This window comes from Hippopotamus amphibius, chromosome 11 (genome assembly GCF_030028045.1).
Source record: "Hippopotamus amphibius kiboko isolate mHipAmp2 chromosome 11, mHipAmp2.hap2, whole genome shotgun sequence".
NCBI classification, from domain to species: Eukaryota; Metazoa; Chordata; class Mammalia; order Artiodactyla; family Hippopotamidae; genus Hippopotamus; species Hippopotamus amphibius.
The window spans coordinates 29,373,642-29,400,411 of record NC_080196.1 but is presented as its reverse complement, the minus strand read 5'-3'; the positions used below and the strand labels follow the sequence as shown (position 1 = coordinate 29,400,411).

Genomic DNA, 26,770 nt, shown 5'->3' with positions numbered 1-26,770 from the left:
TGTGTGTTCGCAGGATACACAGTAGTTTCAGAACTACTAACCCATGTGTCTATGTTAAAAACAAAATCTTACTCACTAGAATCGAACATTTGTTTATATGAATATAGAAGGCATGCAGTTTGAATATGGCATTCAAACATCAGCTGGATTCTTTTTTTCCACCCTTTATGGTGATTATTTTTTCTATGTGAAATATAGTTTATTCTTATTTCTATTTCATTTTGGATTTTTCTCCCCACGCTTGTTGATTATATTTCATTTTAAAGAGTATGTGAGACATTAACAAAACTCACAAGCTAACACTACGAGTATATAAAAAGAAATAAAGTGTCACTCCCCACACACATTTTTTCCTACCCTTTTGACATCCTCCATCCTGCCCACCCCATTCTTGCCAACCCACTCTATATAAACCAGTCTCGTTAGTTTCTGGTATACTTTTTCTATGCTGCATGTACATTTTGCATAAATGTGAAAGTACACGTGTATTTTAGTATTTACCATTCTTTTTACACAAAAAGTAGGATACCAAACCAGTAGGGAGGAGATTAAAATGTCAAAAAGCAAAAAGCAAATGAAAATACAACTGATTCCTTTTTGTTGCTATTGTTAAAATTTAATTTTTTAATTAAAATTTTTTTTGTTTGTTTTGGCTGTGCCATGCAGCTCATGGGGATCTTAGTTCTCTGACCAGGGACTGAACACAGGCCCCCTGCAGTGGAAGTGCAGAATTCTAACCACTGGACTGCCAGAGAATTCCCCAAATTTAATTTTATAGGCAAATGTTTTTGGAAATTTTGATCTGTCTAATAATTTATCTGGGCTAATCTAGTTGGGGTTATATATGAATATTATCAAATATGACTTGAATCACATCCATGTGTTTGCTTAGATACGTTCTTTATTCTAAAAGCTGTTTGCTTTTGTTTAAAGAGGAGGTCCTAAGACAAAGGTAGATGTCAATCTTTGAACTCATTCTTTAAACATGTAAAAAATCATGTAGTAGGAATGATAACGTTACAGGTTTTTTTTTTTTTGGCATGTTGTTTCAGGAAACATGTAATTCTTTATTTTAATCCAAAGTTCTAGTGACTAAGTCCTGTGGTTATACAACTTTCAAAATCCTGAACATTCAATTAATTAAATGTAAGGTGACAAAGTTGTATCAGTCCAAAGTTGTCATCATGGAATATGCTACTTTTGTAAATTGTTGTATGAAGGAGATCTCTGTAAGCATCCAGGAGAAAAAGGTTCATTACTGTTTGGAATCAAATTTGTTAACTCACATCCTGCAGTTTCCCTCCTGGTATGCATCAACTAAATGATGCAGATTTTCTCCATTTAGTCCTGCACAATGCAAATTGGGCATTTCAGTAAATTTTGCCTTCGCATAGGCAAGTAGCCTTGCATTTCTCCTTGAGCAATTCGTGTTCACAGCCAGCTGTTTTCTTCAAGGAATCACAGTTACTAAGGAGATCTTCATACTCGCAGGTATTGGCTGTAACAAAAGCAGATGAGTTACCTCATTATCATTTTTCTCAGTAGGAACAAAACAATCCACACATTCAAAGGGTATGAGGGGTCAGATTGGACAAACAAGTCAGCGTCACTCACACCACAAGGGACCTTTCACTTCTTGAGGGACATATGAGGTGCCTTAGTTGAGCTTACTGATTTATCCATCACTTTTTATTTTGAACTTGGTGATATGTTTCTAAAATGAATTGACCTATTTTTCTCCTTTAGCAAAGAGAGTAAAATGAAAATACCTAACATGGGAGTTGCTAGACACATAGAGCAATTTAAATTTAAATATTTAAATTATCTTAAATTAGATGAAGTAAAAAATTTAGTTCCTTAATCTTACCAGCCACAGTGTTCAAAGATCACGTGTGACTAGTGGCTACTTGTAAGACCATGCTGATAGAGAACAGCCCTATCATTTCATCCAATTGGACACACTGCCTCCAACTCCAATGCTTTCTTTCAGGAGAAGGTGATTCCAGTGGGGAGACAAAGATGTAAAACATTGATAACATGCCTTCTTTCTTTCTAATGTTTCTTTTTGGATATTCTCCAGGGACCCCAAACCCAACAAGTCTCAAACTAAACCCATCATCTTACCCACAATGGATCCAAGGCAACTATTCTTGCATGCGGTCTCCCTACACTCCTCCCACAACCCCAGGCGAATGGCTCCCTGACTACTCAGTCATTCAGGCAAGCAACTGAATCAACATGAACTCCTGCTTTTCTACTTCTGACCAGCACCAACCAGCACTGGTAATAAACACTGGCTTTTCTACATCATGTCTCTCATCCCTGTCCATTGTTCTTCATTCATTTTGCTAGTAGTGCAGTCAAGACATTCAATTTCTTTTTAACCCATGGTTTTCAACAGTTTTCTAGTTGATTTCCATCCAATGGTTTCTACATACCATTGCCAGAAAGCTCTTTATAAAACATGATTCTGACCTTGTCACTCTTTTGTTGAAAACCTTTCAATTGAGTGCTTACTGCTAATAGGATAAATTCCAAGCTCTTTAGCAAACATAGCATTCACCAGAGCTAGAAATAGTCCACATTTTTTCAGGTGATTTTTTTCCTTTAGCTGATCTGTAGCTTTGACATCATCAATATTCTGAACTATATCTCTATAATTCAGTAAAGAAGAAAGCTGACTAAAGGTGAATGTGTTTGAAAGGTAAAAATCTCAGGGAATGAGTCACCTCTATTGTTCACAATAATTTTAATAAAAGTATCCCAAACTATAAAAAGAGAACAGCTATTTTTACTTAGGGTCAGGACAACCTTAGAAATGATATATATGACATTTATTTTATGCCTTCTTTTCGCGACAGTATGTTTGTGGATTCTATGAACCTACATCATATACAGCTTGAATTTTGTCACTAAAAATGTGCACAACTGGTGTATTAAGATACTGTATTCTACTCTTGAACATGAAAAAAAAGCGGCTATTCTGGAGAACTGAATCCTATGATTTTGTCCAGTGTAAATCCACAAATATTTCTGAGGAAACATCTTAGTTAATTGTTGTTGCGCTAATATCCCCGTAATTACATATTATGCAAAGACAACACTTAAAATCCATGCTTTAAGTATAATGATTCCAATGCAAATATTTGACTTCAAAATGCTGTTTCCCTTGAATAATATTCTGTAAATTTGGGAGAATTTATTTATTTATTTATTTATTTATTTATTTAATTTATTTATTTATTATTTTTTTGGGGGGTACACCAAGTTCAATCATCTGTTTTTATTTTTTTTATTTTTTTTATTTTTTTATTTTTTTGGGGGGGGTACACCAGGTTCAATCATCTGTTTTTATACACATACCCCCGTATTCCCTCCCTCCCTTGACTCCCCCCCCACCCTCTCTCGAGTCCCCCCCACCCTCCCCGTCCCAGTCCTCTAAGGCATCTTCCATCCTCAAGTTGAACTAATTTGGGAGAATTTAAAACATGAAAATCAAAAAAAAAAAAAAAAAAAGAAAGAAAAAATGTGCACAAACTAAGATTAAATTATAGGGCAGGTGATCATTTATTGTGTTAATCACCATGCTTCCAATTATACTAAAGAAAAAAATGCAGTAATCAGCATGAGGTACTGATTTGCACAAAAAAAAATATTTGGTTCACCTGTTTAAACTGAGTCATAATGTGGTCTCACATCCTTAGATTTACACATTTTGATTCTTTCAAAATACTACCTTTGGTATAATGATACTAACATTGATGAAATTGTCAGAAACATGAATGTATAGTTATTAATGAGCTCTGTATGGTCACAAAACAAATGGATGCTAGATGTTTCATTATCTTACACATGATAATATAGGCATACCTATACTTTTATTGTTTCACATTATTGTACTTTGCAGATACTGTGGTTTTTACTTTGAAGGTTTGTAGCAACCCTCGATCAAGCAAGTCTATTGGTGCAATTTTTCCAAAAGCATTATTTTTAATTTAAGGTATGTACTTTTTTTTTTAGACATAATACTATTGCACACTTTATAGACTACAGTATGGTGTAAATATAGCTTTTATGTGCACTGGGAAACCAAAAATTTGTGTGACTGGCTTTATAGCCATATTTTCTTTCTTGCAGTGATCTGAAATAATGTCTCTGAGGTCTGGCTGCATTCTTTTCATTACAGAGAATATGTAGGTTATTGAAATGTGTAAAATGTTTACTTAAACACACTCTGTTGAGTAATCTTTCTGTCTTCTGCATAAAGACTTTCTTTAAATTGGTTACTTTGGGAGATTTCTTAATCCATACAAGGAAAATTAAACATCAATTCTAGATTATACTAACAAGTTAGTCACTTCAAACTTACTGCACAGTCCATTGTCACAGTCACCAGGGCAACTGGCACAAGATGTTCCTTGTTGGTACGGGGTATTCTTTTTACTCACATTATTACCCCTACAATGTAAAATACGCACTGTCAAATATTTTTCACTTTGCTGTTTAGTTGCAACATCAATCACTAAATATACATAAATTATTCAATGTTTTTAGTTATATTAACAAAACTGAAGGAAATCCCCTGGCAGTCCCGTGGTTAGGACTCCATGCTTTTGCTGGTGAAGGCCCTGGGTTCGATCCCTGGTCAGGGAACTCACATCCCATAAGCCACACCATGTGGCCAAAAAAAAAAGAAAAGAAAAGAAAAAAAAAACCCCAAAGACAAAAAACAAAAAAACCAACAACAAAACAAAACTAAAAAGTTACAATTCCCAACACGTAATTTAGATAACATCCAAATTAAGAAAATACTTCATAAACATTGCCCCATCTCCTTGACTGTAATTCTTCAGGTTGAGCAACCACACTGGCATAACTAGTCTAAAGTGTTCAGAGTAAATTTTGTTGTGGCAACACTTTTCATCTCCCAGCAGACTCAGTCAAACCAGTAAGGGCATGCACCTCAGTGAGCTGGCGAATAAATACATCCCTTAGAGAGACAGGGGAAGATCCTGGGAGCAGGGAGTTGCAGTATGAAAAAGAATACTCCATATTACAATATAATTTTATATTTGAAAGAGGGCAAATACCATAATTTCTTTAATATGATCTAGGGACAGTAAAGTTCCAATACATATTTTTAATTTCTGGATGGTGTTGTGTAGTTTGTGGTGTGTGTGCTGGTGGGTCAGGGAGAGCTGGGGAAGGTTTGTGAGTTTCCAGAAGTAGCCCGTGAGAGATTTTTGTGTTTACCAAAAAGGGAATGTTAGTTTAAAAGTATTGATAAAACATCCACATCGTGGGTGGAATCAGTTACAGTGATCAACTTGTAACTCACGGATGGCCGTTATCCTATCGGCCGTTTAAATTAATTCATGTGAAAATACATGGGAATCCAAATCTCAGCAGTGTCAAGGGCGCCCAGGGCCCAAGGCAATGTATCAGAGTCTCAGTCTTCCTGCACAGCACAGGGCTGTATGTGTGGTAGCCCTTGGAGAAATTGCGACAGGGACACAAAAGTGTTCTGGAGTTTCCCTCACTCCCACTTTCCCTCATTATTCGCTCCAGCTTTCACCTCAGGTGCCTGGTTCCTGGTTCCCTTTCACTGCCAGGCAGTGAGTTTGGATGCTTTCTCCAGGGAGCTATCTTTTTTTTTTTTTGTTAAGTTTTACTTGACCCACAATATTCTATTAGTTTCACATGTACAACATTGTGGTTTGATACTTTTATACATTATGAAACAATCACCATGATAATTCCGGTTACCATCTGTCACCATACAAAGGTCTCACAATATTATTTACTATATTCTCTATGTGTACATCACATTCTGTGACTTCCGTATTTTATAACTAGAAGTTTGTACCACTTACTCCCCTTCACCTATTTTGTCCCTATCTCCCCACCCCTACTGCCAGTTTGTTCTCTGTATCTGTGAGTCTGTTTCTGTTCTGTTTATTTTAGATTCCACAAACAAGTGAAATCATATGTATGTGTCCTTCTCTGAGTCACTTATTTCACTTAGCATAATACCCTCAAGGTCCATCTATGTTGTTGCAAATGGCAAGATTCCATTCCTTTTTATGGCCGAGTAATATTTCATTGTGTGTTTGCATATATATACGTGTGTGTGTGTGTGTGTGTGTGTGTGTGTGTGTACACCACAACTTCTTTATCCATTAATCTATTGATGGACACTTACATTGCTTCCATATCTTGGCTATCGTGAATAATGCTGCAATGAACACTGGGGTAAATATATCTTTTTGAATTACTATATTCATTTACTTTCAAAAAATACCTAGAAGTGGAATTTCCAGATCATATGACTATAAAACTTTTAGTTTTTTGGGGAACCACCATACACTTTTCCATAGTGGTGGGAATTTACAACAGCAGTGCACATGGGTTCCCTCTTCTCCACATTCTCACTAACACTTGTTTCTTATCTTTTTGATGTAGCCATTCTAACAGGTGTGAGGTGGTATTTTCATTGTGGTTTTGATGTGCCTTTCTATGATAATTAGTGATGTTGAACACTTTTACATGTGCCTGTTGGCCATCTGTATGTCTTCTTTGGAAAAATGTCTATTCAGGTCCTCTGTTCATTTTTAATCAAGTTGTTTGGTTTTTTTGATTTTGAGTTGTATGAGTTCTTGGTATATTCTGAATATTAATCATTGTCAGAAATATTGTTTGCAAGTCTTCTCCCGTTTAGTGGGTGGCCTTTTCATTTTATTGTTAGCTTCCTTCACTGCGCAAAAGCTTTTGCTTTTGATTATCTGTTGATGCAAGTGGCATATTAAAGTCTCCTACTATTATTGTATTGCCACCATTGTCCCCTTTACTTCCTTTCTTAAAATTTTCAAAATTTTTTATTTAAAAAAATTTTTTTGGAGTATAGTTGATTTACAATGTTGTGTTAGTTTCAGAAGTACAGCAAAGTGGATCAGTTATATACATACACTTTAGATTTTTTTTTCCCCTATAGGCCATTACAGAGTATTGAGTAGAGTTCCCTGTGTTATACCGTAGGTCCTTCTCCCTTTATTTCTGTTAATATTTGCTTTATATATTTAGGTGCTCCTATGTTGGGTACATAAATATTTATAAATGCTATATCCTCTGGTTAGATCGGCCTCTTTACCATTATGTAATATCCTACTCCATCTTCTCTTAAAGTCTTTGTTTTAAAGTCTGTTTTGTCTGATATGAGTACTGACACCCCAGATTTCTTTTCTTTTCCGTTTCTGTGGAATATATTTTTACATCCCTTAATTTTCAGTCTATGTGTGTCTTTAGATCTGAGGTGATTCTCTTGTAGGCAGCATATAGATCTTGTTTTTTCTTTAATCCATTAAGCCACTCTGTGTCTTTTGATTGGAGCATTTAGTCCATTTACATTTAAAGCAATTGTTGATGGGTAAGGCATTTACTGCCATTTTGTTAATTGTTTTCTGGTTGTATCTGTAGTTCTCCTCTGTTTCTGTCTTCTCTCTTTTCTTCCCTTGTGGTTTGACGTATTCTTTTGGTGTTATTTTTAAATTCCTTTTTTCATTATTTTTTGTGTATCCATTGTAGGTTTTTGTTTTGTGATTAACATGAGGTTCACATATATCAGCCTGTATCTACAGCTGTCTGTTTTAAGCTGATAGTCACTTAAATTCGAAGGCTTTCTAAAAGCACTACATTTTTACCACCCCCATAGGTTTTATGCTTTTGATGTTGTATTTTACATCTTTTTATCTTGTGTATCCTTTCACTACTTATTGTAGTTACAGTTGATAGTAGCACTTTTTTTAACCTTCATACTAGCTTTTTAAGTGACTAATCTACTGTTTTTACTATATATTTGCCTTTACCAGTGAGATTTTTTTCTTTCATATGTATTTTCTGTTTATAGTTGTAGCCTTTGCTATTCTTTTCTTTTTTCTTTTTCTTTTTTTTTTTGCTTTTCTACTTAAGGAAGACCCACTAACATTTCTTGTAAGGCCAATTTAGTGATGATGAACTCCTTTAGTTTTGCTTGTCTGGGAAACTTTACCTGTCCTTCAATTCTAAATGATCACCTTGCTGAACAGAGTATTGTTGGTTGTAAGGTTTTTTGTTTTTGTTTTTTCAGACCTTTTTGGCCTATAAAGTTTTTCCTGGAAATCAGCTGACAGTCTTATGAGGTTTCTCTTGTGATTCCTTGTTTTTCTCTTGCTGCCTTAAAAATTTCCTTGTTATCGTTAACTTTTGCCACTTTATAATATGTCCTGGTGTAAATCTCTTTAGGTTCATCCTGTTTGGGACTCTCTTACCTTCCTATACCTGGATGTTTGTTTCCTTTCCCAGGTTAGGGAAGTTTTCAGGCATTATTTTTTTCAAATATTTTCTGTTCCTTTCTCTCTCTCTTATCTTTTCGTGACCTCTCTCATGCAAATGTTGGTAGCTTGCTGTTGTCCCAGAGGTCCCTTAAACTCTCCTCATTTAAAAAAAATTCTTTCTTCTTTTTGCTGTTCTGATTAGGTCACTTTCCCTATCCTATTTTCCAGATTGCTTTTCCGTTTTGTATCATCTAATCTGCTGTTGATTCTCTCTAGTGTATTTTTTATTTCAATTCTTGTATTCTTCATTTCTGATTGGTTCTTTCGTTTTTTAAGTCTCTGTTGAAATTCTTATTGTGTTCTTCCATTCTTCTCCCTAGTTCAGTGAGCATCCTATAACTGTTTCTTTGAACTCTTTATCAGGTAAGTTATTTATCTTTATTTCATTAGAGTGTTTTCCTGGAGTTTTATTTTGTTCTTTCCTTTGGAACATATTCCTGTCTCCTCATTTTGACGTCTGGTTTTTGTTTCTATGATTTAGAGGAAACAACTACCTCTCTAGAAGGAGTAGCCTTGTGTAAGAGCATCCTCTGTGACTGCCTGTGCCTCGTGGTTTCAGCAGGCCAGCTAGAGCTGGATTTAGCCAGGCTAGGAGCAGTCCCTGGGGAGTGCTGTGCTTGAGGCTGCCCTGGAAGGATAGCTGGGGCTGCAGCTGGGGCAGGTGTGGACTGGGTGAGTCCTGGGGGAACCAAACAATGGTGCTCACCGGTGCCTCTGAGCCTGGAGAGGGCTCCAGCAGTTCCCTGTTCATTTGGAAGAAGCTCTCATGTTAGTCAATGGGTTTTCCTTCTGTACAGTCTAGATGCTTTTTAAACTGCTATTTTTTTTTTTTTTTTTGCTGTGTCCCAGGGTGAGTGAGTCTGTATTCAAGCTTCTCAACTATATCCCTCCTATTTCAGGTCACTGAAATGGGGATGGGGCTCCCATGGATACAGTGTCTCCATCTTTCCTACTTATTTCTATGTAGTCCTTCTACATATAGTAGCTGTTAAATCAGCCTTCAGGTCTTCAGGAGGAATCGTTCTGTATGTAGGTGTAGATTCAGTGTATCCATGGGAGGAGGTGAGCTCAGGATCTTCCTAAGTGCATATTGTCCTTACCCGAATGATCTATCAATTCTTTCTACTAAACTCTAATAGCTGTTTGCAGGAAAATGACTTTGGAGGTCATAATTCTCAATCTGGAGCTCCTTATTCCTGGGTCATCTATAGCATCAAATAAATCCTGTAGAAGGCTTGGTTTTGGGGGCTCCCTGCCTGTAGGGGTAAAGAATTTCAAATGTTAAGAGAAACTAAGACTAGCAGATATGTTGAGGTTAGGTCTTCAGTTTATCCACAGGGTTTGTTGTGGAGAACTTCAGACATTTTGCTTAATGAAAAGGCATGTTTCCTGTTATAAACGAAGACCTCAAGGAACTGTTCATTATGGAGTTTGTTGTGAAAACTTCTGAGAAGCAAAAGTTTAAAATGTCAATTTTTTCTGGACCCTGAAATGTATTAAAGATTTCTTGAAAAACCTTTGAGACCCAAAAGAATGAATTGTTTCTAATGGTAATAATGTGCGTGGTTTTTAAGATTGATAAGAATAGGAATATTTTAGCAGAAAGGGCTGAAATCACAATTTACTATCCTTTATTTTCCACTCCACTACTGCTCCCTGCATAACTATCAAGCTTCCACCCTACTAGGGTGTGAAATTAGAGAGAACTGAGGACACCAGCTCTAGGGAAATGCGTACTACATGTGCTCAGAGAATAAGCTTGAGCCATGGGGAAAGACAATTGAGAGAAAAGACATGACTTCATGATTGAGGAAAGAGTTTTAGATTTTACTCTTGGAACTGAGAACTTGGTATCTTCTCTGATAGGTTGAATTTATCTTACCTTAAGCAGCATTTCCAAAGGTTTATCTCTTCTCTTTATTAAAGCATGCTTTTTTACTTTGATTGGTTAAATATACAGTATTTTAAAATATTAAATTGCAGATGGAACTTTTGGCATTAAACTTTAAAGTGTGTACTTACGCAGGACAGTATTGGCAAACATAGTAGTATTTCAGACTCTCCTGATTAGGGCAATAGGCGATTCCACATCCAACACGGAAAGATGAGTACCAAACAAGCTGCAAATCCATAAAGGAATATGTGAGAGTACATTAAAGGAGAGGGGAAAGTATTAAAAAAAAACCAACAAATAACAAATGTAAAACAAAAAGTGACTCATAGTTTTCAGCCTTAAGGAAACATTTAAATTATTGAAGCAAAGTACAAACTTTAAAAACATTAAACTTCACGTACATTCACTACTTTATCCATTTATAATGTTGGAAAAGTAAAGAGTGTACTTCCCTGCCAAAAATTTTGCAGCTAATGGGAAAAAAAATGACAGCTCTAGATGAAATACCAGCTAAATGCCAGGATTCTATTATACTCAAGCTCTCCCCGCAAATTGAACGTTGGAGTTGGTCATCATCTGGAGAAGCCTTTTCTATTAGAGTGTTTGTGGCAGAAGTTTTTCATTTGTTCTGCTTACCTGGGTATAATGTCCAACAACTGCACTGGAGCTCTTTGGTCCTGAACCATAGACAAAATTGTGGCGTTCTTCAAACCAGCTCTGGATTGCATCTGACCAGGCAGTAGGGTCACTTGACATGTAGAGATTCTCACCACATTTTGTACCTAAGTATGAACAGATCATGAAGAAAGCAACAAAGCATGCCATGGCAAGAGAAGTCAACTGTAGAACACAAGGATGTTGCCCTGCAAACTCAGTGCCTGTATTTGCTAACTGTTAATACATGAAAAAGTGCTTCCATTCCTTATCAACTGTAAAGCTGAATAGAAGACAGATCTACCTAACCCATTGAGGCTGGCCACAATAAACAAACTTTGAATAGGTTGAGAAGATTTTATTCTAACAAAGATCTACTGTATAGCCCAGGGAACTATATTCAATATCTTGTAATAACCTATAATGGGAGAGAATGTAAAAAAATATATATTTATATACATATATGTATATTTGAATCACTTTGCTATACACCTGAAACTAACACAACATTGTAAATCAACTATATTTCAATAAAAATTAAAACAACCCCCCCCCCCAATCCTACTCCCTTTGGATTGTCAAAGATGTATTCTTTTTCACACCAAATTCTTTACAGGTATAATGTGTATGCTCTCAGCTTTGTATTGTAAACTTTCAAAAGGCAACAACCAAATTTAATTTTTTCTCTCCTCCTCTTACCCACCCTCAGTAGAGATTTTTCACATATAGGAGCCAGAATAAATATTTATGATTAAGATTTTACATAAACTTTGAGAAAAAAAGGTTTATAGGCAGTCTTTAAGAGCCCCAATCAAGAGGCAACTGACATCAGGAAGGATGATGGTTTTCAAAACTTGTAGCTCTTCCCTTAATCAATAATTCATAATGTCACAAGGCCAAATCCGCCTCAGAGAGTTAGGCAGGAAGGACCTTGCAGCAGGTGACATCCACAAAACGGTGGGGTACGAAGCCCTGAACTCTCCTTCCCCCAACACACACACGCAGATTCAGCAACAATGCATGAAAAAATTGCCATCCTCAGAAATCCAAAAACACAATTAAAAGCTTCCATACCCTGAGGGATATGAAAGCAGACTCACTGAAGCCTCTAGGGAGACTGGAAAACCCTCTTGCGAGAATCCCTACCCTCAGCACAGTGCCATGCAATCAGGAAGAGACCCCATAGCTCCCAGCTTCTCCCAGAGGAAGGAAAGAGTTGGCTCATGGGTCCAGCAACCCAGCTTTTCCAAAGGGACTCCCCAGAGGGCTGGACTTTGTCTTGCTAGTCTTGGAGCTCTGACAGTCAGTTAAGAATGGAAATGGTGGTTGGGAGGGTAGACGCCATAACTTCTCCCCCAGCTCAGCACAGAGGAAGCAAACGAAAAATCCTAGCTCTCAGCTTTATGCTGGGAGGCAGAGTTGATCAATGTGTCCAGTGCTCCAGTTTCTCTGGGGCCACCCAAAGAACTGACATCTTTCTTGCCAGTCCTGCAGCACAGTCTTGCTCCCTGGCGGAGAACAGAGAAGGCAGTTTGGATTGGTAGATGCAACAGCCCTTCTCCCCAGCTCAGCACAAGAGCAAGCGGACAAAAACCACAGCTGCCTGCTTCTCCCTGGCGAGGGAAAAAATTGGTTTGGTCATCCGATGCTACACATTTTCCAGAGGCTGCCTGAAGGACTGGCTCTTGCCTTGCCTGTTTTGGAATGCTAACAAGACCTAGCATAAACTTGCTGCCTGAGGGGAGTGAACAGAGACAGATATTTGGGCTGGCAGTTGCCGTAGCCTCACCTGCTGGTTCAGCACAGAGTGAACAAGCAAAATACTCTAGCTCTTAGCTTCTCCCTGGGGAGGGAAAGAGTTGGATGGACTGTCCAGAGATCCATCTTTTCTGGAGGCTGCATGAGGAAATGACTAAGAATCTTGACCAAAATGGACTTGAACAGCATTTCTGCAAAAAAGATGTACAAATGACCAACAGGTATGTGAAAAGGTGCTCCACGTCACTAATCATCAGAAAAATGTGGATCAAAACCACAATGAGATATTACCTTACACCTGTCAAGATGTCTGTTATCAAAAAACAAAAGACAGCTAGTGATGGTGAAGATGTGGAGAAGCTGGAATTCTTGTATGCTGTTGGTGAGAATGCAAAATGGTGTAACTGTTGTGGGAAACAGTGGGGAGGTTCCTCAAAAAATTAAAAGCAGAACCACCAAATGATCCAGCAACCCCACTTCTGAATATTTATCCAAAAGAACTGAAATCAGGATCTTGAAGAGACATTCACACTCTCATGTTCATTGCAGCGCTACATGATAGCCAAGATGAGGAAACAATCTAAATGTCCATCAACAGATGATAAACAAAATGTGGTATACACATACAGCGGAATATCATTCATCCTTAGAAAAGAAGGAAATTCTGCAACATGCAACAACATGGATGAACCCTGAGGACATTTTGCTAAGTGAAATAGGCTAGTCACAGCAAGACAACTAGTCCCTGATTCCATTAATATGAAGTATCTCAAATAGTCAAATTCATAGAATCAAAGAGTGGAATGGTGGTTGCAGGGCTGGGGGGAAGGGAGAATGGGAGTTACTAATCAATGGGCATAAACTTTCAGGTAAGCAAGATGAGTAAGTTCTAGATATCTGATGGACAACATGGCATCTATAGTCAAAAATACTGTATTGTTCACTTAAACATTTCTTGAAAGGGTAGGTCTCATGCTGTGCTCTTAGCACCGTAAAATTTTTTAAACAAACAACAAAGAGAAAAGGTGTTCTTACAATAAAATTAATTTAAAAAAGAAAGAAGTGCCTTGCAGTTCAGAAATTTTCCCTACCTTTTTCAGCCCACACTTAATATTTACATTTTGGTGACATGAAATATAATGTCTATGTGCTGCTTAAAGAGAATATAAAATGTTTTTGGATATCTCCTTTAATAGGGAAAGACAGAAACTAAGAACCTAACAGTAGACTTGGATCTTTAAGACTATTTGTGCCAATTTTCTACTGAACACAGTTGCCTTTTGTTGTAATTTCATTATAATGTTTGCATCAACGATATAAACAATAATAATTCTACTGAAATAACAGGTAAGTTATCCATTGCTTTTAAATTGAGCTTGCCTGTGTGTATATCATACTTGATAATGTAAAACATTTTATGTAAAGTTTATTAATGCAAGCTTTTTTTCTCTCATGGCTTTTATGATCCTTGATAAAATATGTCATAGTTTTTTTTGAGTCTAATATGTTATTCTATGCATCATAGGCACACAGTCCATACAAAATACTTGACAGATTGTTATCAAAAATTTGAAAAATGAATCAACACACCCAAAATATTCATCCTGATAAAAAAAAAGCTTAAATATTTTTAGAGTAAATTCAGGAACAATTCAACATATTTTAATATATTTTGTGAATGCAAAATAAACAGATTTCAAAACACCATACAGCTACACAATATCACAAAAAGGGGAAAGGATGAGAAATTAGGAAGCCTAGTTAATGTTCTAATATATGACACTCCTTCCGGTTGTGTTCTTGCATAATTCATTCCTTCCACATCCTATTTTTTAATCTTTAAAATCGGAAAAATGATTATACATGACCTCTTTACCATGAGCTGTTCAGGAGGAATAAATGACATGCTGCTTAATAAATAATTTGCATAATGTAAACAATCAACAAGCACAAAATAGTACTTATCATGTCTCTCTATATGCAGATACTTTGATTTTAAAAATACAGCAATATAAGCAACACTTATTCACAAAGTCTTCTTAATGCAATGCCCCAGAATGGTCTATCCTATTTTATGTGTTCAATATTTTATTTGCTTTTTTATTCAACAAGTGTTTACTCATTTACGTACTGGTCTTCCTGTCATCTGGATTACTGTGTTCTAAAGTGCACTTGTTTGCCCACTTCTGTGCATTTGCTGTTGCTTCTCTGCTCCATTCCTAAATGTCACAAGAAAAACAAAATACACAAAGATTCAACTCCAATGACGCATATGCTTTCAAATCTGACTGGTAGGCTGATCTGCATTACTTTAAAACTTCTGTAGATGTATTATCTAATTGTCATTGGTATTAAAGTATCTTTTTGTTTGTGTGTGTGTGTCTTTATCTGCCCCAGCGCCAGTTTCCGCACAAAGACAAGTCCACAGGTGTTATGTCTAATGAGAGGGAAACCTAATACAATATTATCTGACTGTGATAGCATAGCAGCCACACACTGAAGATTTTTACTAATTAACATGCGGGGTAGTCTAACTACATTTCAATAGTAATAAGCTGCCCTAGGTTACTGCCAATTCCATTTGTGGCCCACTGGGTCCATATGGGAGATGTCTAGCTTTTATGGGCTATTCTCTGGCAAATGCCTGTTATTTACCCTAAATGGCATTCATCCTAAAGGATAGGAGATTTCTTTATTTTCGACTAGGGAAGACAGTGAACAAAAAATGTAACACCTTCACATTTGATGTCTGAAGATTTGGCTTCTAAATCTGCCTTCCCAACTTAAGAGCCCTATACCCTTGACAAGTTATTTAAGCATTATAAAGGAAAATTCATTTCTGCCCTGCCTATAACAGAACTTTGTAAGCTACAAAACTCTTAAGAGATGCCAGTTATCAGCTGCCTGCTCTTACCACTGCTGGTTCGCACCACTTTCTTTATCTTCCTGTTTCTTACCATCTTTAGCATGTTGCTGGCAGGTGGAGAGACGGATTTCCTTAGTTCATTGTGTTTATTTACGATCTCTTTTTGCACTTGCGTTTGAGTGGTTAACAGAGCAGTAAAGGATGGATCCTACAGGGAAATAAAATTAGGGTTATTTTTTAAACAATTTTGAAAATTGCATTTAAGAGTGAATAAGCTGATTCAAGGGCTCTGAGATGACTTTGCAAAGTGTTTAGTTCGAGTCACTATGAGTCGTTAAGCACTGCCAATGAATTGAACCAAGGCAATGACAAATAGGGAAGAAGTAGTTCGAAGTTTTGAGAGTGGGAATGGAATTCTGAGGCCACAAATGCCAATTTCTAGTTTCAAGGAAACTCTCAATGTGATTTTTCTAGACATACAAGTGATGATGTTTTATAATATTTTACAATCTTGTGTACAAAGGTATACAATCAGAACATTAAGACAGATTCATCCACATTCAATCAGGCTGCAGCAGGGGGGTAAGAGTAGACCTCAAGACTTATCCTAGATTTTAAGGGGAACTTTGACCTGACATGGTGTCTGTTTTTAGAGAAAGAATATATTTAGAATGTATTTAGAGAAAGAATGCTTCGGTTCAGTTGAAGTGCATTCAATATTCTAGTAAGATGATTCTAGTAAGATGAATGTACCAGTTATAGGTAGATTTTGTGGGTTCGCTCAAAAGACCCCATTAAAAAAAATCTCCAAGGTCATTAGGAAGGAGCAAAACCATCCAACCAATGGACTACTGCTGACTTTGTTCCTTTTAGAAACAGAAATAGAATTGATAAGGTATTAAATCAGGTGCTGATATTTTTGGTGTATTGCTGTGTATGTGTGTGTGTGGGGTGGGTGGATGGGTCCTAAACCTGGAGGTGGAGTAGGGTGTGTGAATTGTTCCCACAAGGTCTAGCAATTTGATGGCCTAAATTTACACAAAAAGCTGATGTTATCTGAGCATGAGTAAGATTTTGAAGTGTAAGTCTGGACAGACAGGGTCCTCTGTTGATTTTCCCCTGACGCCTTAGGATAAGTTATTCTCTGCTCCCCCAACACTGAGTCCCCTCAAAGCTCTGCAGATACTGCGGACATGAATCTGACCACATTTTATCACCACAATCTCATTATGCGTCCATTTCTTCTGCCTCCTTGTACGTTCCTAAAGACAGGGACCAATACCGAATGAAAAATAAGTCCAATAACAAGGGTCTTTATAAGAGACACAGAGAGGAGAAGGTGATGTGAGGATGCAGGCAGAGACTGCAGTGATGCAGCCACAAAGCAAGGAATGCCAAGGATTGGTGGAAGCCACCAGAAACTAGGAGAGAGACGTGGAAAGGACTCTCTTAGATCCTCCAGAGGGAGCACAGCCCTGCTGAGACCTTGATTTCACACTTCTGGCCTCCAGAACTGTGTGAGAATAAATTTCTATTGTGCTAAGCCACCAATCTTGTGTTAATTTCTTATAACAGCCCTAAGGACCTAATACATTACTTTTCAAAAATATCATTTCATCATGTACTCAATATAAAAATAATGAAATACTTTTTTTTGTTGTACTAAAAATCTTTGAAATCTGGTGTATATGTTATCCCTACGGTACATCTCGTTATGGAAAAGCCACGTTTCAAGTCTTCAACAGCCATGTGTGACTGGTAGCTGCTGTCCTGGACTGCTCATCCTTAAACTTTCATCTAGATAATTAAGGGCTCTGAGCTACCAGTGAGTACTCTGTGATGTACCAGATACTCACTTTTTCCATTCTCACAGTGCCTTGCCATCCCACAGAGCTGCCTGGATAGCTCTGGAAGGATTTTCCACTTTAACCTTACCTTTCCTTCGGCGGGGAAAGATGGTAGCAGCACAGCAGCCAGAAACAGCACCACTGGGAGTAAAGCCATCTCTAGGAAATAAGTCAAAGAGAACAAAAGTCTGCAGTGAAACATGTAGTACATGGACCTCTGACTAAGAGGGAAGAACCAATGTAATGATTTTGGTTATCTCAAAGGAGCTGTGAGAGGACTGTCATATGATGCCAGTAGAATCATAGTGGAACCAACCTTATCTCTGATAGAAACAATAAAAAATAAGCTGAAGAACTTGACTGTTGTCCTTGAATTACACCTACAAAGACGAGGGTCATTCCATCTTCTTTCTGCCCAGTTCTATTGTTCCTAAGCCCATCAGAAAGAAAATATGGAAAAAACAGATTTCTTCACAGTTAATTATGATACTGCATTGATTATTCATCTCAGTTTTGGGGGAAAGTTTACTTTCAGTGTGTACCATCTTTTAGTTTCCTTTTCTCTATGAAAAGTAAATCTGTCCATTTATTTACACACAACTTTAATCAAGATTTCAGGGTTGTGATTACACAGAAATATATGCACAAACACTTTACTGGTCGTTCTTTCTCCAATGGAGGCATTAGAAGTTATGTTTATTTTATTCCTTATATTATGACTTGTCTATATTTTCAAATTTCCCATTATAGAAAAGATACAAATAGAACTAATGTATTGAAAATCTAGACTTTTCAAATTTGCTAAATCCATGATAGGGTACAAAGGTTGTTTAATATTTTACTAACTTTTTAACAAACACTTAACATTGGGTTGCCCACATTGTCCTTTCTCAATGTGTCAAAAAATCCTTGGTCCTTTGGATGAAGAAACAAGAACATGAAGTTTAGGAAGCACTCATAACCCCCTTCCACCATTAGTCACATAATTTGCTCTCTTTGTATATTAAAAGAATGCTGCCTTAATTAGTTTCCTTCCTACGAGACTGTTTTTCCCCAAATTCTTGGAGGGATAGAAAATTCTAAACTATTTATCTGCAGTACTTCTCAGGTCATATTGATTTGTAAGTAGTAGACAATTGACACCTGTTCCATGTATTGCCTTTCTTGTTAAAACTGTGATCTTCAAAGGGAGAGGGGGGAACATTTATTGACAGTTTATGGTAAAATACCATGTCTAATTTCACTCTCATACCTTGGTGGGTATGGCGGTGTTTTATAGATGAAGGAATTGAGGCTTAGAAGAGTTAATTAACCTATGCCAATGGTAAGATCTTAAGTAATGTCGGAAACTAGCCTTGATTCAGTTATGATGTCTAAGTCAATGTGCATCAAAAGGAAAACATAGTTTCAACTGGGAAAAATCAATCATTTTGCAGCCCAATCCTTTCCCATTCTATCCTTATGTTAACAATCCCTGTGTTAATATATAACCACATACGTTCATAATAAAAATCACTAACATGCAGGCATATATTATACACACAAATTGTCATGTTTTACATTTTTCTATTAAATATAATTTGAGTATAATTGTCTCAAAGTCATAAATATGGGAACTATTTATATTATGTATTTTAGAATGAGTTGTAAAAAATTCATTTCTTTCAACATGACATAGTAAGAGTAGAATTAACTTGAGATCATTCTCTTAATAAACATGTATCCATAAAGTTTGAATCTCATGGATACATTCATTAAATAATTTTACCATTGGCTCAATAAAAATGATTGACAAATAAATTGCTCACAGTTAAATAAATGAGTTATCACTACTGTGGTTTTCAGAGCAGGATGAAAGTGTCTGCTTTGTCTGTAAGAAGAGGAAAGGTACGGAGCCGATTAGACCACAATATATATTACACCTATTTTTGTTTTAGCAAATTCTGGTTGTGCAAGTAAATCTAAGCCAACACAAATCCAAACCAGAATTTTTTAAAGCTCTTTATTGGAATATAATTGCTTTACACTGTTGTGCCAGTTTTTGAGGTACACCAAAGTGAATCAGCTGTATTTATATATATGTCCCCGTATCCCCTCCCTCCCGCCACTCCTTCCCGCCCTCCCTATCCCAGCCCTTAACTCATCAGTCATCCTTGAGCTGATCTCCCTGTGTTATACAGCAACTTCCCACTAGCTATCTCTTTTACTTTTGGTAGTGTATGTATATCAATGCTACTCTCTTACTTCGTCACAGCTTCCCCTTCTCCGCCACCCCCCTCCCATGCCCCCGTGTCCTCAAGTCCGTTCTCTACATCTGCATCTTTATTCTTGCCCTGTCACTGGGTTCATCAGTATCATTTTTTAAGATTCCATATGTATGAGTTAGCATACAGTATTCAAAACAGAATTTTTCACACCAATAGCTTCCAATTTCAGTTATCTGACATTGTTTATGACATTTTTCGGTTTCCATGTAGCTTTTAACGCCAGTAAGTAATGCATACCCTCACTCCACTCCCTAGCCAGCCTTCCACTCTTCTAATGCATACTAAAATCTGAGGCTGCCTTTTTGGCCTTGCCTTTCTATAATAACCACTGAAGACTGGTTAATCACTGGGAAGGCAACCGGGATCCTACCTTATAGCTGAACTTCCATGGCTCAGCTTTCTATGACTTTTACGTCCCAGTTACCAACTTTCTATAGCTTATTGGATAAAAGCACAGTCTTTGGAAACCATCAGTTCCGGGAGATCTTCTCTGAGCTTCAGTTTTCTCTTCTTTAAACTGTGGATTATCATGTCGTAGTTTCGCTTTGAAAACTGAACAGCATAATGTACATAAAACACCTAATACTTTGCCTGACAGATAATACTCATTAAATGGAAATTATTAATTTTTTTATTATCCTTTGCAATGAGTAATAGTCTGCTGAGCTCATAAGCTCTCTCCATAAATACATGTTGTTTGAATTGGTACTTTTAGAAGTGTTTATAAGACCTGTTTTTACTTCCAGGTATCATAGGAAAAAATCAGTATAATCTAATCATATGTTGAAATGTTCAAGGCCCTTCTGGCTGACTTTAGGAAAATGATTTAATATCTGGGCTGTTGTATCTTCATTAGCTCACTGAAAGACACACACAGGAGTCTGACAATTTTGTACAGCTTACTCATGCCATAGGTTTGCATTAGATGACCCATAATTCCATAATTTGATAGACCAGCGTGCCACATACTGCTCTCTGCCAGTTTCCCCTCCCTGCTCCCTCACTCACCCAACCTAGAATCTTGTTTTAAAAATATTTATTAATGTATTTATTTATTTATATTTATTTTTGGCTGCGTTGGGTGTTTGTTGTTGTGTGTGGACTTTCTCTACTTGTGGCGAGCTGGGGCTACTCTTCACGTGGTGCTCGGGCTTCTCATTGCGGTGGCTTCTCTTATTGTGGAGCACGGGCTCTAGAGCACAGGCTTACTAGCTGTGGCCCATGAACTTAGCTGCTCCGAGGCTTGTGGGATCGGACCAGGGATCAAACCCATGTCCCCTGCATTGGCAGGCTGATTCTTAACCACTGTGCCACCAGGTAAGTCCCCTATGTTCATTTTTGCTGCATCAGTGAAAGCAGTGACACTTTGGGGGACGTATATTTAAAGAAAAGTAGATACTGTATTCCTTTAAACCCACATTCATGCATAGTTGAAAAGTTGGCTGCCGTTGTTATTTTACCTGGATACTTGCTAATGAAGAAGCACTGTGCCCTTTCTAGCAGGTGTTTTAAGACCAGGATGACACGGTTCTTCTAGGGTGTCAATGGGAAGATCATGGTGCATGGCTTCATAATCCTAGAACAGGGAAAAAGAGAATATTTAAAATCAAGACATGAAGAAGAGATAGTATCAATAATCTCTGTCACAAACTTCAAACTTGACTCAGCTGTTAGGATTGCTTTCTAGTGCTTACTGCATTTATTTGATCTCCCCATTAAGACCATAATCTCCTTCTGAGATCATTTTGTGTTTTGATGTCCTGGTAGTGCCTTTAAACACTAACAAAGATGTGTGCTTCTTAAAGAAGTTCTATCACAGCACATTTTCAAGACTCTCAACTCCTCATCTAGGCCTCCAAATCATATACTCTTTAGAAGGTAATTTCTGTAAGTAGTCAGGCATGATTTGAGAGGATTTGGGGGTCCCATCCATATCTTTTCATGTCTTTTCCTGGAAGCCAGCAGATTACATAAAGTCCTGGAAGCCAGCAGATTACATAAAGTCCAGAAGAGTCCACAATTGCAATTCTAAATGTTTGTAATATAGTTTCTAATAACTACTCATTCAAAACACAAATAAGAAACTAAAATTCTTAGTTTGATCTCACGAAAAGCCAGTGTTAGAAACGCCTTCAGGCTTCTGCTATGACTCAGGGTGTTTCACATAAATAGAATGATTTATCTTTTAAGCTAAGTGAAGAGTTTCGATAGGATACCCCCTAGAGAGGATGTTGACTCTTTGGTGGCTGGGTGCTGAGCTACAGAAGTGACTACTCTGTCGTCTGTCGGAACTGAGTCAGCCCGTGTACAGCCTGAGTGGCAGAAGAGGCGCCGAGGATCAGAAGACGCCTAACCCCACAGATCTTTCTCTCCCCCGTTTTCCTGCCCATCGCCCCCACCCCCGCGCGGCATTTCCAGTTTCCCAGGCTGCTCTAAATTCTTACCCTGGCTTAGGGCCCAGATCTTCCTGCCTCACCCCTGCCGCTGCCAGAGGCCGGCTGCTGCTCGCTCCTTCCGTGGCGGGTGTAAAATACCCCACAGCACTTGCGGGGCGACGTCACCAGGCTTTATGCCCTCAGCGCAGTCGTTGGCCAATTGAATTATTGGCGCAACTCCCCCGTCTGCCCCCAGGGATGCTCCGTGAAAACCCTACACATTGGCTCCTTTCCATTGTTACCATCACTTGATGAGGGAAATACATGTCTGCTCACATACCTGCGCAGAAGAATATGAGGATGGAGACAACATGAAGATTGAGAACGCCCAGGGGGTGTTTGAAAAAGGAGGTGCTCCTTTCCCAACACGATCTCCTGAATTAACAGAATTTAAAGAGCTGATTGGAGAAGTCCACAGATACGTGAGGTTGCCGCCCAATACGTGTGGTGCCAACAGTGCACGCAGATAAAGTTAGCGTTTGGAAGGTGTGCTCACAAACACGTCGTGTTCTTGCTCCCCTTCTTCCCTTCCACAGCAGTTCTGTGGTTGAGAAATTCAAGAAGAGTAACAGGGATACGTCTTAGAAAAATACCCCGAATTCCTGATCCGAGCCGGTGATTGAAGACATGTTGCCCGTTTTCATACAGGGCAGAGGAGGACCCAATGATTTTCTCCTATGCTTAGTTGTTTTCAAGATTTAAAGGAATGAAGGAACCTATCACCTAGAGGATGGGTTGGGTCAAAAGATGTCAACCCAAAGATGAAGATCCATCACACACCAGCTCTCTGTACTCCGTGCAAAGAGGCTTGACATTGCTCCTTGCAACTCTTCGATGCATGAAGGCACAACCGTGGCTGTACTTGCCATGTTTCCTGAAGCTGAAGGCCATTTACCCTTGGCAATGTGAAAATTCCAAGTGACCAAAGCACAGACATTGTTTTTGCTCTCCTTTACTGCTATTTTAGTTCAAGCGCGAGTACCACTGACTAAAACCATCTATGAGTTTACAAGTTATCCTAGACTGCTTTACTGTTATGGTTGCAGTCAATCAAAGTGAACTCCTGACAGTTTGCCCTTCTGAATGTTTTTTGAAATCCATCCCCAGATCTCTGTTTCTCACTATTAGATTGATGTTTTCATTGTATCTTGCTTAAATTATTAATTGAACATTTCAAATACTCATATCCACAAAATTGCTGCTCAGTTTTAATAAAGTTGCTTATTATATTGTTTCCTTTTTTAGGGCAAAACAATTCATTGTTATCTGGCAATAGTCTATAATGACTGTGAATAAGCTATTGTGCATTCTTGGAGACATCACACCTGTAATTATTACTTGTTCCCATAAATGGTGTCAGAATGAGGGCAACTTGAGTGTTGCCATGATAGATATTGTCAAGGAGCATGTGTTTGAGACACTGACAATGTCTGTCTTGGTTATTCCTATATTTCCAAAGCCTAGCACAAGACCAGTTACACAGGTGGCAGTTTGTAACTATTTGTAGAGTGAGTAACAATTGAGCCAACCTAGCTTCTTAGGAAGTGTAGAGAGAAGGACACATCATGTCTTTTTTCTAGGACTTGTATTACTGAGGGGAAGATACGTGTGTATCAGTATTATCAGGTAGAACAGTTTAGTGCTAAGTAGTTGGAACAGAGAATGTATATTGCAATTGGGAGTTGTGTGCGTTGATTTTATCCAGGTAAAAATTAGGCGGTCAAGAGACATTTTGAAGTGTTCTGAAAAATATATATGACTTGATCAGAAAGAAAAAAAGAGTTTGTAAACCTTGGTTGGAAGAACAGAAACTTGAGTATGCATGAAAAGCCATATTGAAGTCCGAATGATAGGCTGTTGAACATGTTGGGGAGACTTTGTATAGAAGTCTAAGGAGATTTCCTTCCTTGTGTAACATGGCAATGTTGATGTGTAGAGACGGTTGGGAAATTACAGGATCAAATATTATTTTGTAAAAGCTACCTGATATTACTGTGCCAGGTGATTTACAGAGCTGAGAAACTGGTGACAATTTTTCTTTAAATTTTAGAGCAGTAGAAACAGGACAAAATGTTGGGATGTGAAGAGACAATAAAGCAGTGCTGATGAATTTGGTATGGAGGGCAAATCCAGAATAGAAGAAAGCTTCCAGATGTTCAGTCTCCACTTGTTGGAGAGCATATGGAAAGTATGTTTGCATTACTGAGAGGAGTATAGGCATTTCTAAATATTCCTGTAAAATCATAAGTTAGCAGTGTGCTGAGCTGAAAGGAGCACACTGCTAACTTATGAGTTGAAAATGCCTGAGCATTGGGAGGACTGACTTGTTGCGTGGATTCTGATGGGAAATCCACTGCAATTCTTACCCTCTTCCTGCATATGTAAGATGTGCCCCCAGCCTCGTTATCATGTGACCCTGCTAAACTTCTTTAATAATTCTTTTTAATAGATTCCTTTGGATCTTTACCAAAAAAAAAAAAAAGATTATTTTAATCTTCAAAGAAAGACAGTTTCTACCTTTCTAATCCATGTGCCTTTAATCTTTTCCATTATTTTGTTGCATTAGCTGTCATTTAATATATAGACAAAGTTGTGCAAGCTCACAGGCTTGCCTTTTTCTTAATAGTGGATCCCAGCTTGAAAAATACTACACTGATGTTTTCACCTATAAAGTAGTGTAACGAGAAAGCATTCAGTCATTCACTACTTGGTATAAAGTTAGCTGGAGGATTTGTCAGATGTTTCTTGTTAAGGTGATGAAGTTACCTTCTAATTCCTGGTGTTCTGAAAACTGTTTTCATTAAAGGTGTTGAATTTTGACACGTGAGTTCTGGGGCATCTTTTGTGATGATCATATGATGTATTTATGTTATTAACGTGGTGTATCACATCACTTGACTTTTGAATGTTGAAACAAGCTTTTATTCCTAGGATAACCTCACTTTTTCGTGGTGAATGATCTCAGGTGTGACATCTATGTTCATGAAGCACAATAGTCTGTAGTTTTCTTGTCTTGTGATGGCTTTGGCTTTGGTGTATGGTAATTCTAGCCTGAGTTGGGAAACAGTTCTCTTGTTTGGGTCATGATATAGAGACACATATCTTGAAATTGTTCAATATACAACGTAGACATATATGGAGGCATAATATGTATCTATAATCTAGTGCAATTTAACTTAATCTCCTTTATAGTCAATGATCTCTTAACTCATTTCTTGTTTCCACTCTTATCCTCTTGGGAAATGCATCTCATCATCTCGCTCTCTTTTTCAGTATACGCTCACAGCCAGTCACCTTATAATACTCTCCCAATGCTTTACTTGCCCCAGGAGGCACCATGTGATAAGTTTCTGTCTCTGACCCCCCTTTAAAAGTGATCTTTGCCTTGTGCAATCTGCTCTAGCCATTCTAGGCGTCTTGCCTTTCCTCAAGTATGCCAAGTTCATTCCTCTCTCAACAGCTTTGTACTCACTATTCTCTCTGCCTGAGAGTTTTCTCAATGAAATCATCTTATTGGCTGTTGCCTCACTTCTATTACTTTTTCAATCCAATACCATCCCCTCCGAGAGGATTCACCTGTCTATTCTATTTAAATAAACATTTCCCCCTCTAGCCCATCCTCAGGAATCTCTATTTTCTTGCCCATTTAGTTCATTGCACGTGTCTCTTCTAACATTATTTATTTCTTCTTTCTCTCTCCCCTACTCAAGTGTGAACTCCTTGCATTTTGGAACTTGATCTGTCCTGTTTATCACTCTGTTTCAAAGTACCTAATGAAATACCTGAGCCATAACTGTTTTCATGGTGATTACTATGAAGAGTGCAGGGAGCAATGAAAGACAATGAGGGAAGTTCTTCAGATCATTCACTGCAAGGAATCTCTTGAATGAAGTGACATTTCATAGGAAGGAGTTATTCTGGCAAATAATTGAGGGATGACTCTTGTAGACAAAGCTAACAACACACGAAATGCCCTAGGTCAGGAAAATCTTGGGATGCTTCAAAGAATTCAATGAGATTATAGTACTTGGAGCATAAGAAATGAGGTGGACAGTGGAATGACCTGAGATTAGAAAGCACAATGTAAAAAAAGATTGTTCCGCTCCTTACAGATGTTTAAGAGTATGAATATTTTCTGAAGTATTTGAGATGTCTATAAAAAAGTTTTGAAAGTTGACTAATCCGGAAGTCTGTGTCTTTAGAGATGAAGAAATGTGCTGCTAAACAGCATCAGGGGGCTGCCGTGGTGGCCTCGGACCTCTCCCCGCTGTCCCTTTGCTTCATGGCCATGCCTATCCTTGAAATGCTGAGTGAAGCGTGACACCGGAGATGCCAGTGAGCCTGCTTTGACAATCCAATCATCTGTAATATCTGAAAGGTCCATAAAGAAACACAAAGCCAAACATTTTGCAGTGGAATAGAGGAATTGAAACCTGATGGCTGGTGGATGGGATGCGGGGGTGGCAGTGGGGTGGGGTGAGCTGAGGTAGGGGGGTTATTCTTCCCAGAAAGAATAACCAGATAATCTGGGGAAAACGTATGAGGTGTCATGGAGCCAAGGAATAAAAAGGATTTTGTAACACACTTTTTATTTATTTTGGAGTATTTTTAGACTTATAGAAATTTAACAAAGATAGTACAGAGAATGCCCATATACTCTTCACCGAGGTTCAGTTTCCC

At 37.9% G+C, this 26,770-nt stretch overlaps 1 protein-coding gene across 3 annotated transcripts; it reads right to left on the bottom strand.

The window, feature by feature from the left end:
* Positions 1-662: 662 nt before the first annotated feature.
* LOC130831890 (cysteine-rich secretory protein 2) lies at positions 663-22,445 on the bottom strand. Of its 3 annotated transcripts, none has more exons than XM_057700354.1 (9): positions 22,371-22,445; positions 21,116-21,231; positions 17,477-17,547; positions 15,633-15,749; positions 14,807-14,894; positions 10,900-11,045; positions 10,392-10,489; positions 4,370-4,458; positions 663-1,498 (listed from the first exon to the last, which is right to left on the bottom strand). In XM_057700354.1, the coding sequence occupies exons 3-9, from the start codon at positions 17,543-17,545 to the stop codon at positions 1,371-1,373; spliced, it is 735 nt and encodes a 244-aa protein (XP_057556337.1). In that variant the 5' UTR covers positions 17,546-17,547; positions 21,116-21,231; positions 22,371-22,445; the 3' UTR covers positions 663-1,370. The 3 variants fall into 3 exon arrangements, with proteins under 3 accessions (XP_057556337.1, XP_057556336.1, XP_057556338.1); XM_057700353.1 differs by lacking the exon at positions 22,371-22,445 and adding an exon at positions 22,100-22,172; XM_057700355.1 differs by lacking the exon at positions 22,371-22,445 and adding an exon at positions 22,132-22,172.
* Between the last annotated feature and the right edge of the window lie 4,325 nt (positions 22,446-26,770).

Coding starts and splice junctions, on each gene's coding strand:
- LOC130831890 (XM_057700354.1), bottom strand. CDS start 17,545: ATGGCTTTACTCCCAGTGGTGCTGTTTCTGGCTGCTGTGCTGCTACCA. Junction 15,750..17,476: donor CTTTCCCCGCCGAAGGAAAG/GTAAGGTTAAAG, acceptor ATTTCCCTGTAG/GATCCATCCTTTACTGCTCT. Junction 11,046..14,806: donor TCCAGATGACAGGAAGACCA/GTACGTAAATGA, acceptor GTTCATACTTAG/GTACAAAATGTGGTGAGAAT.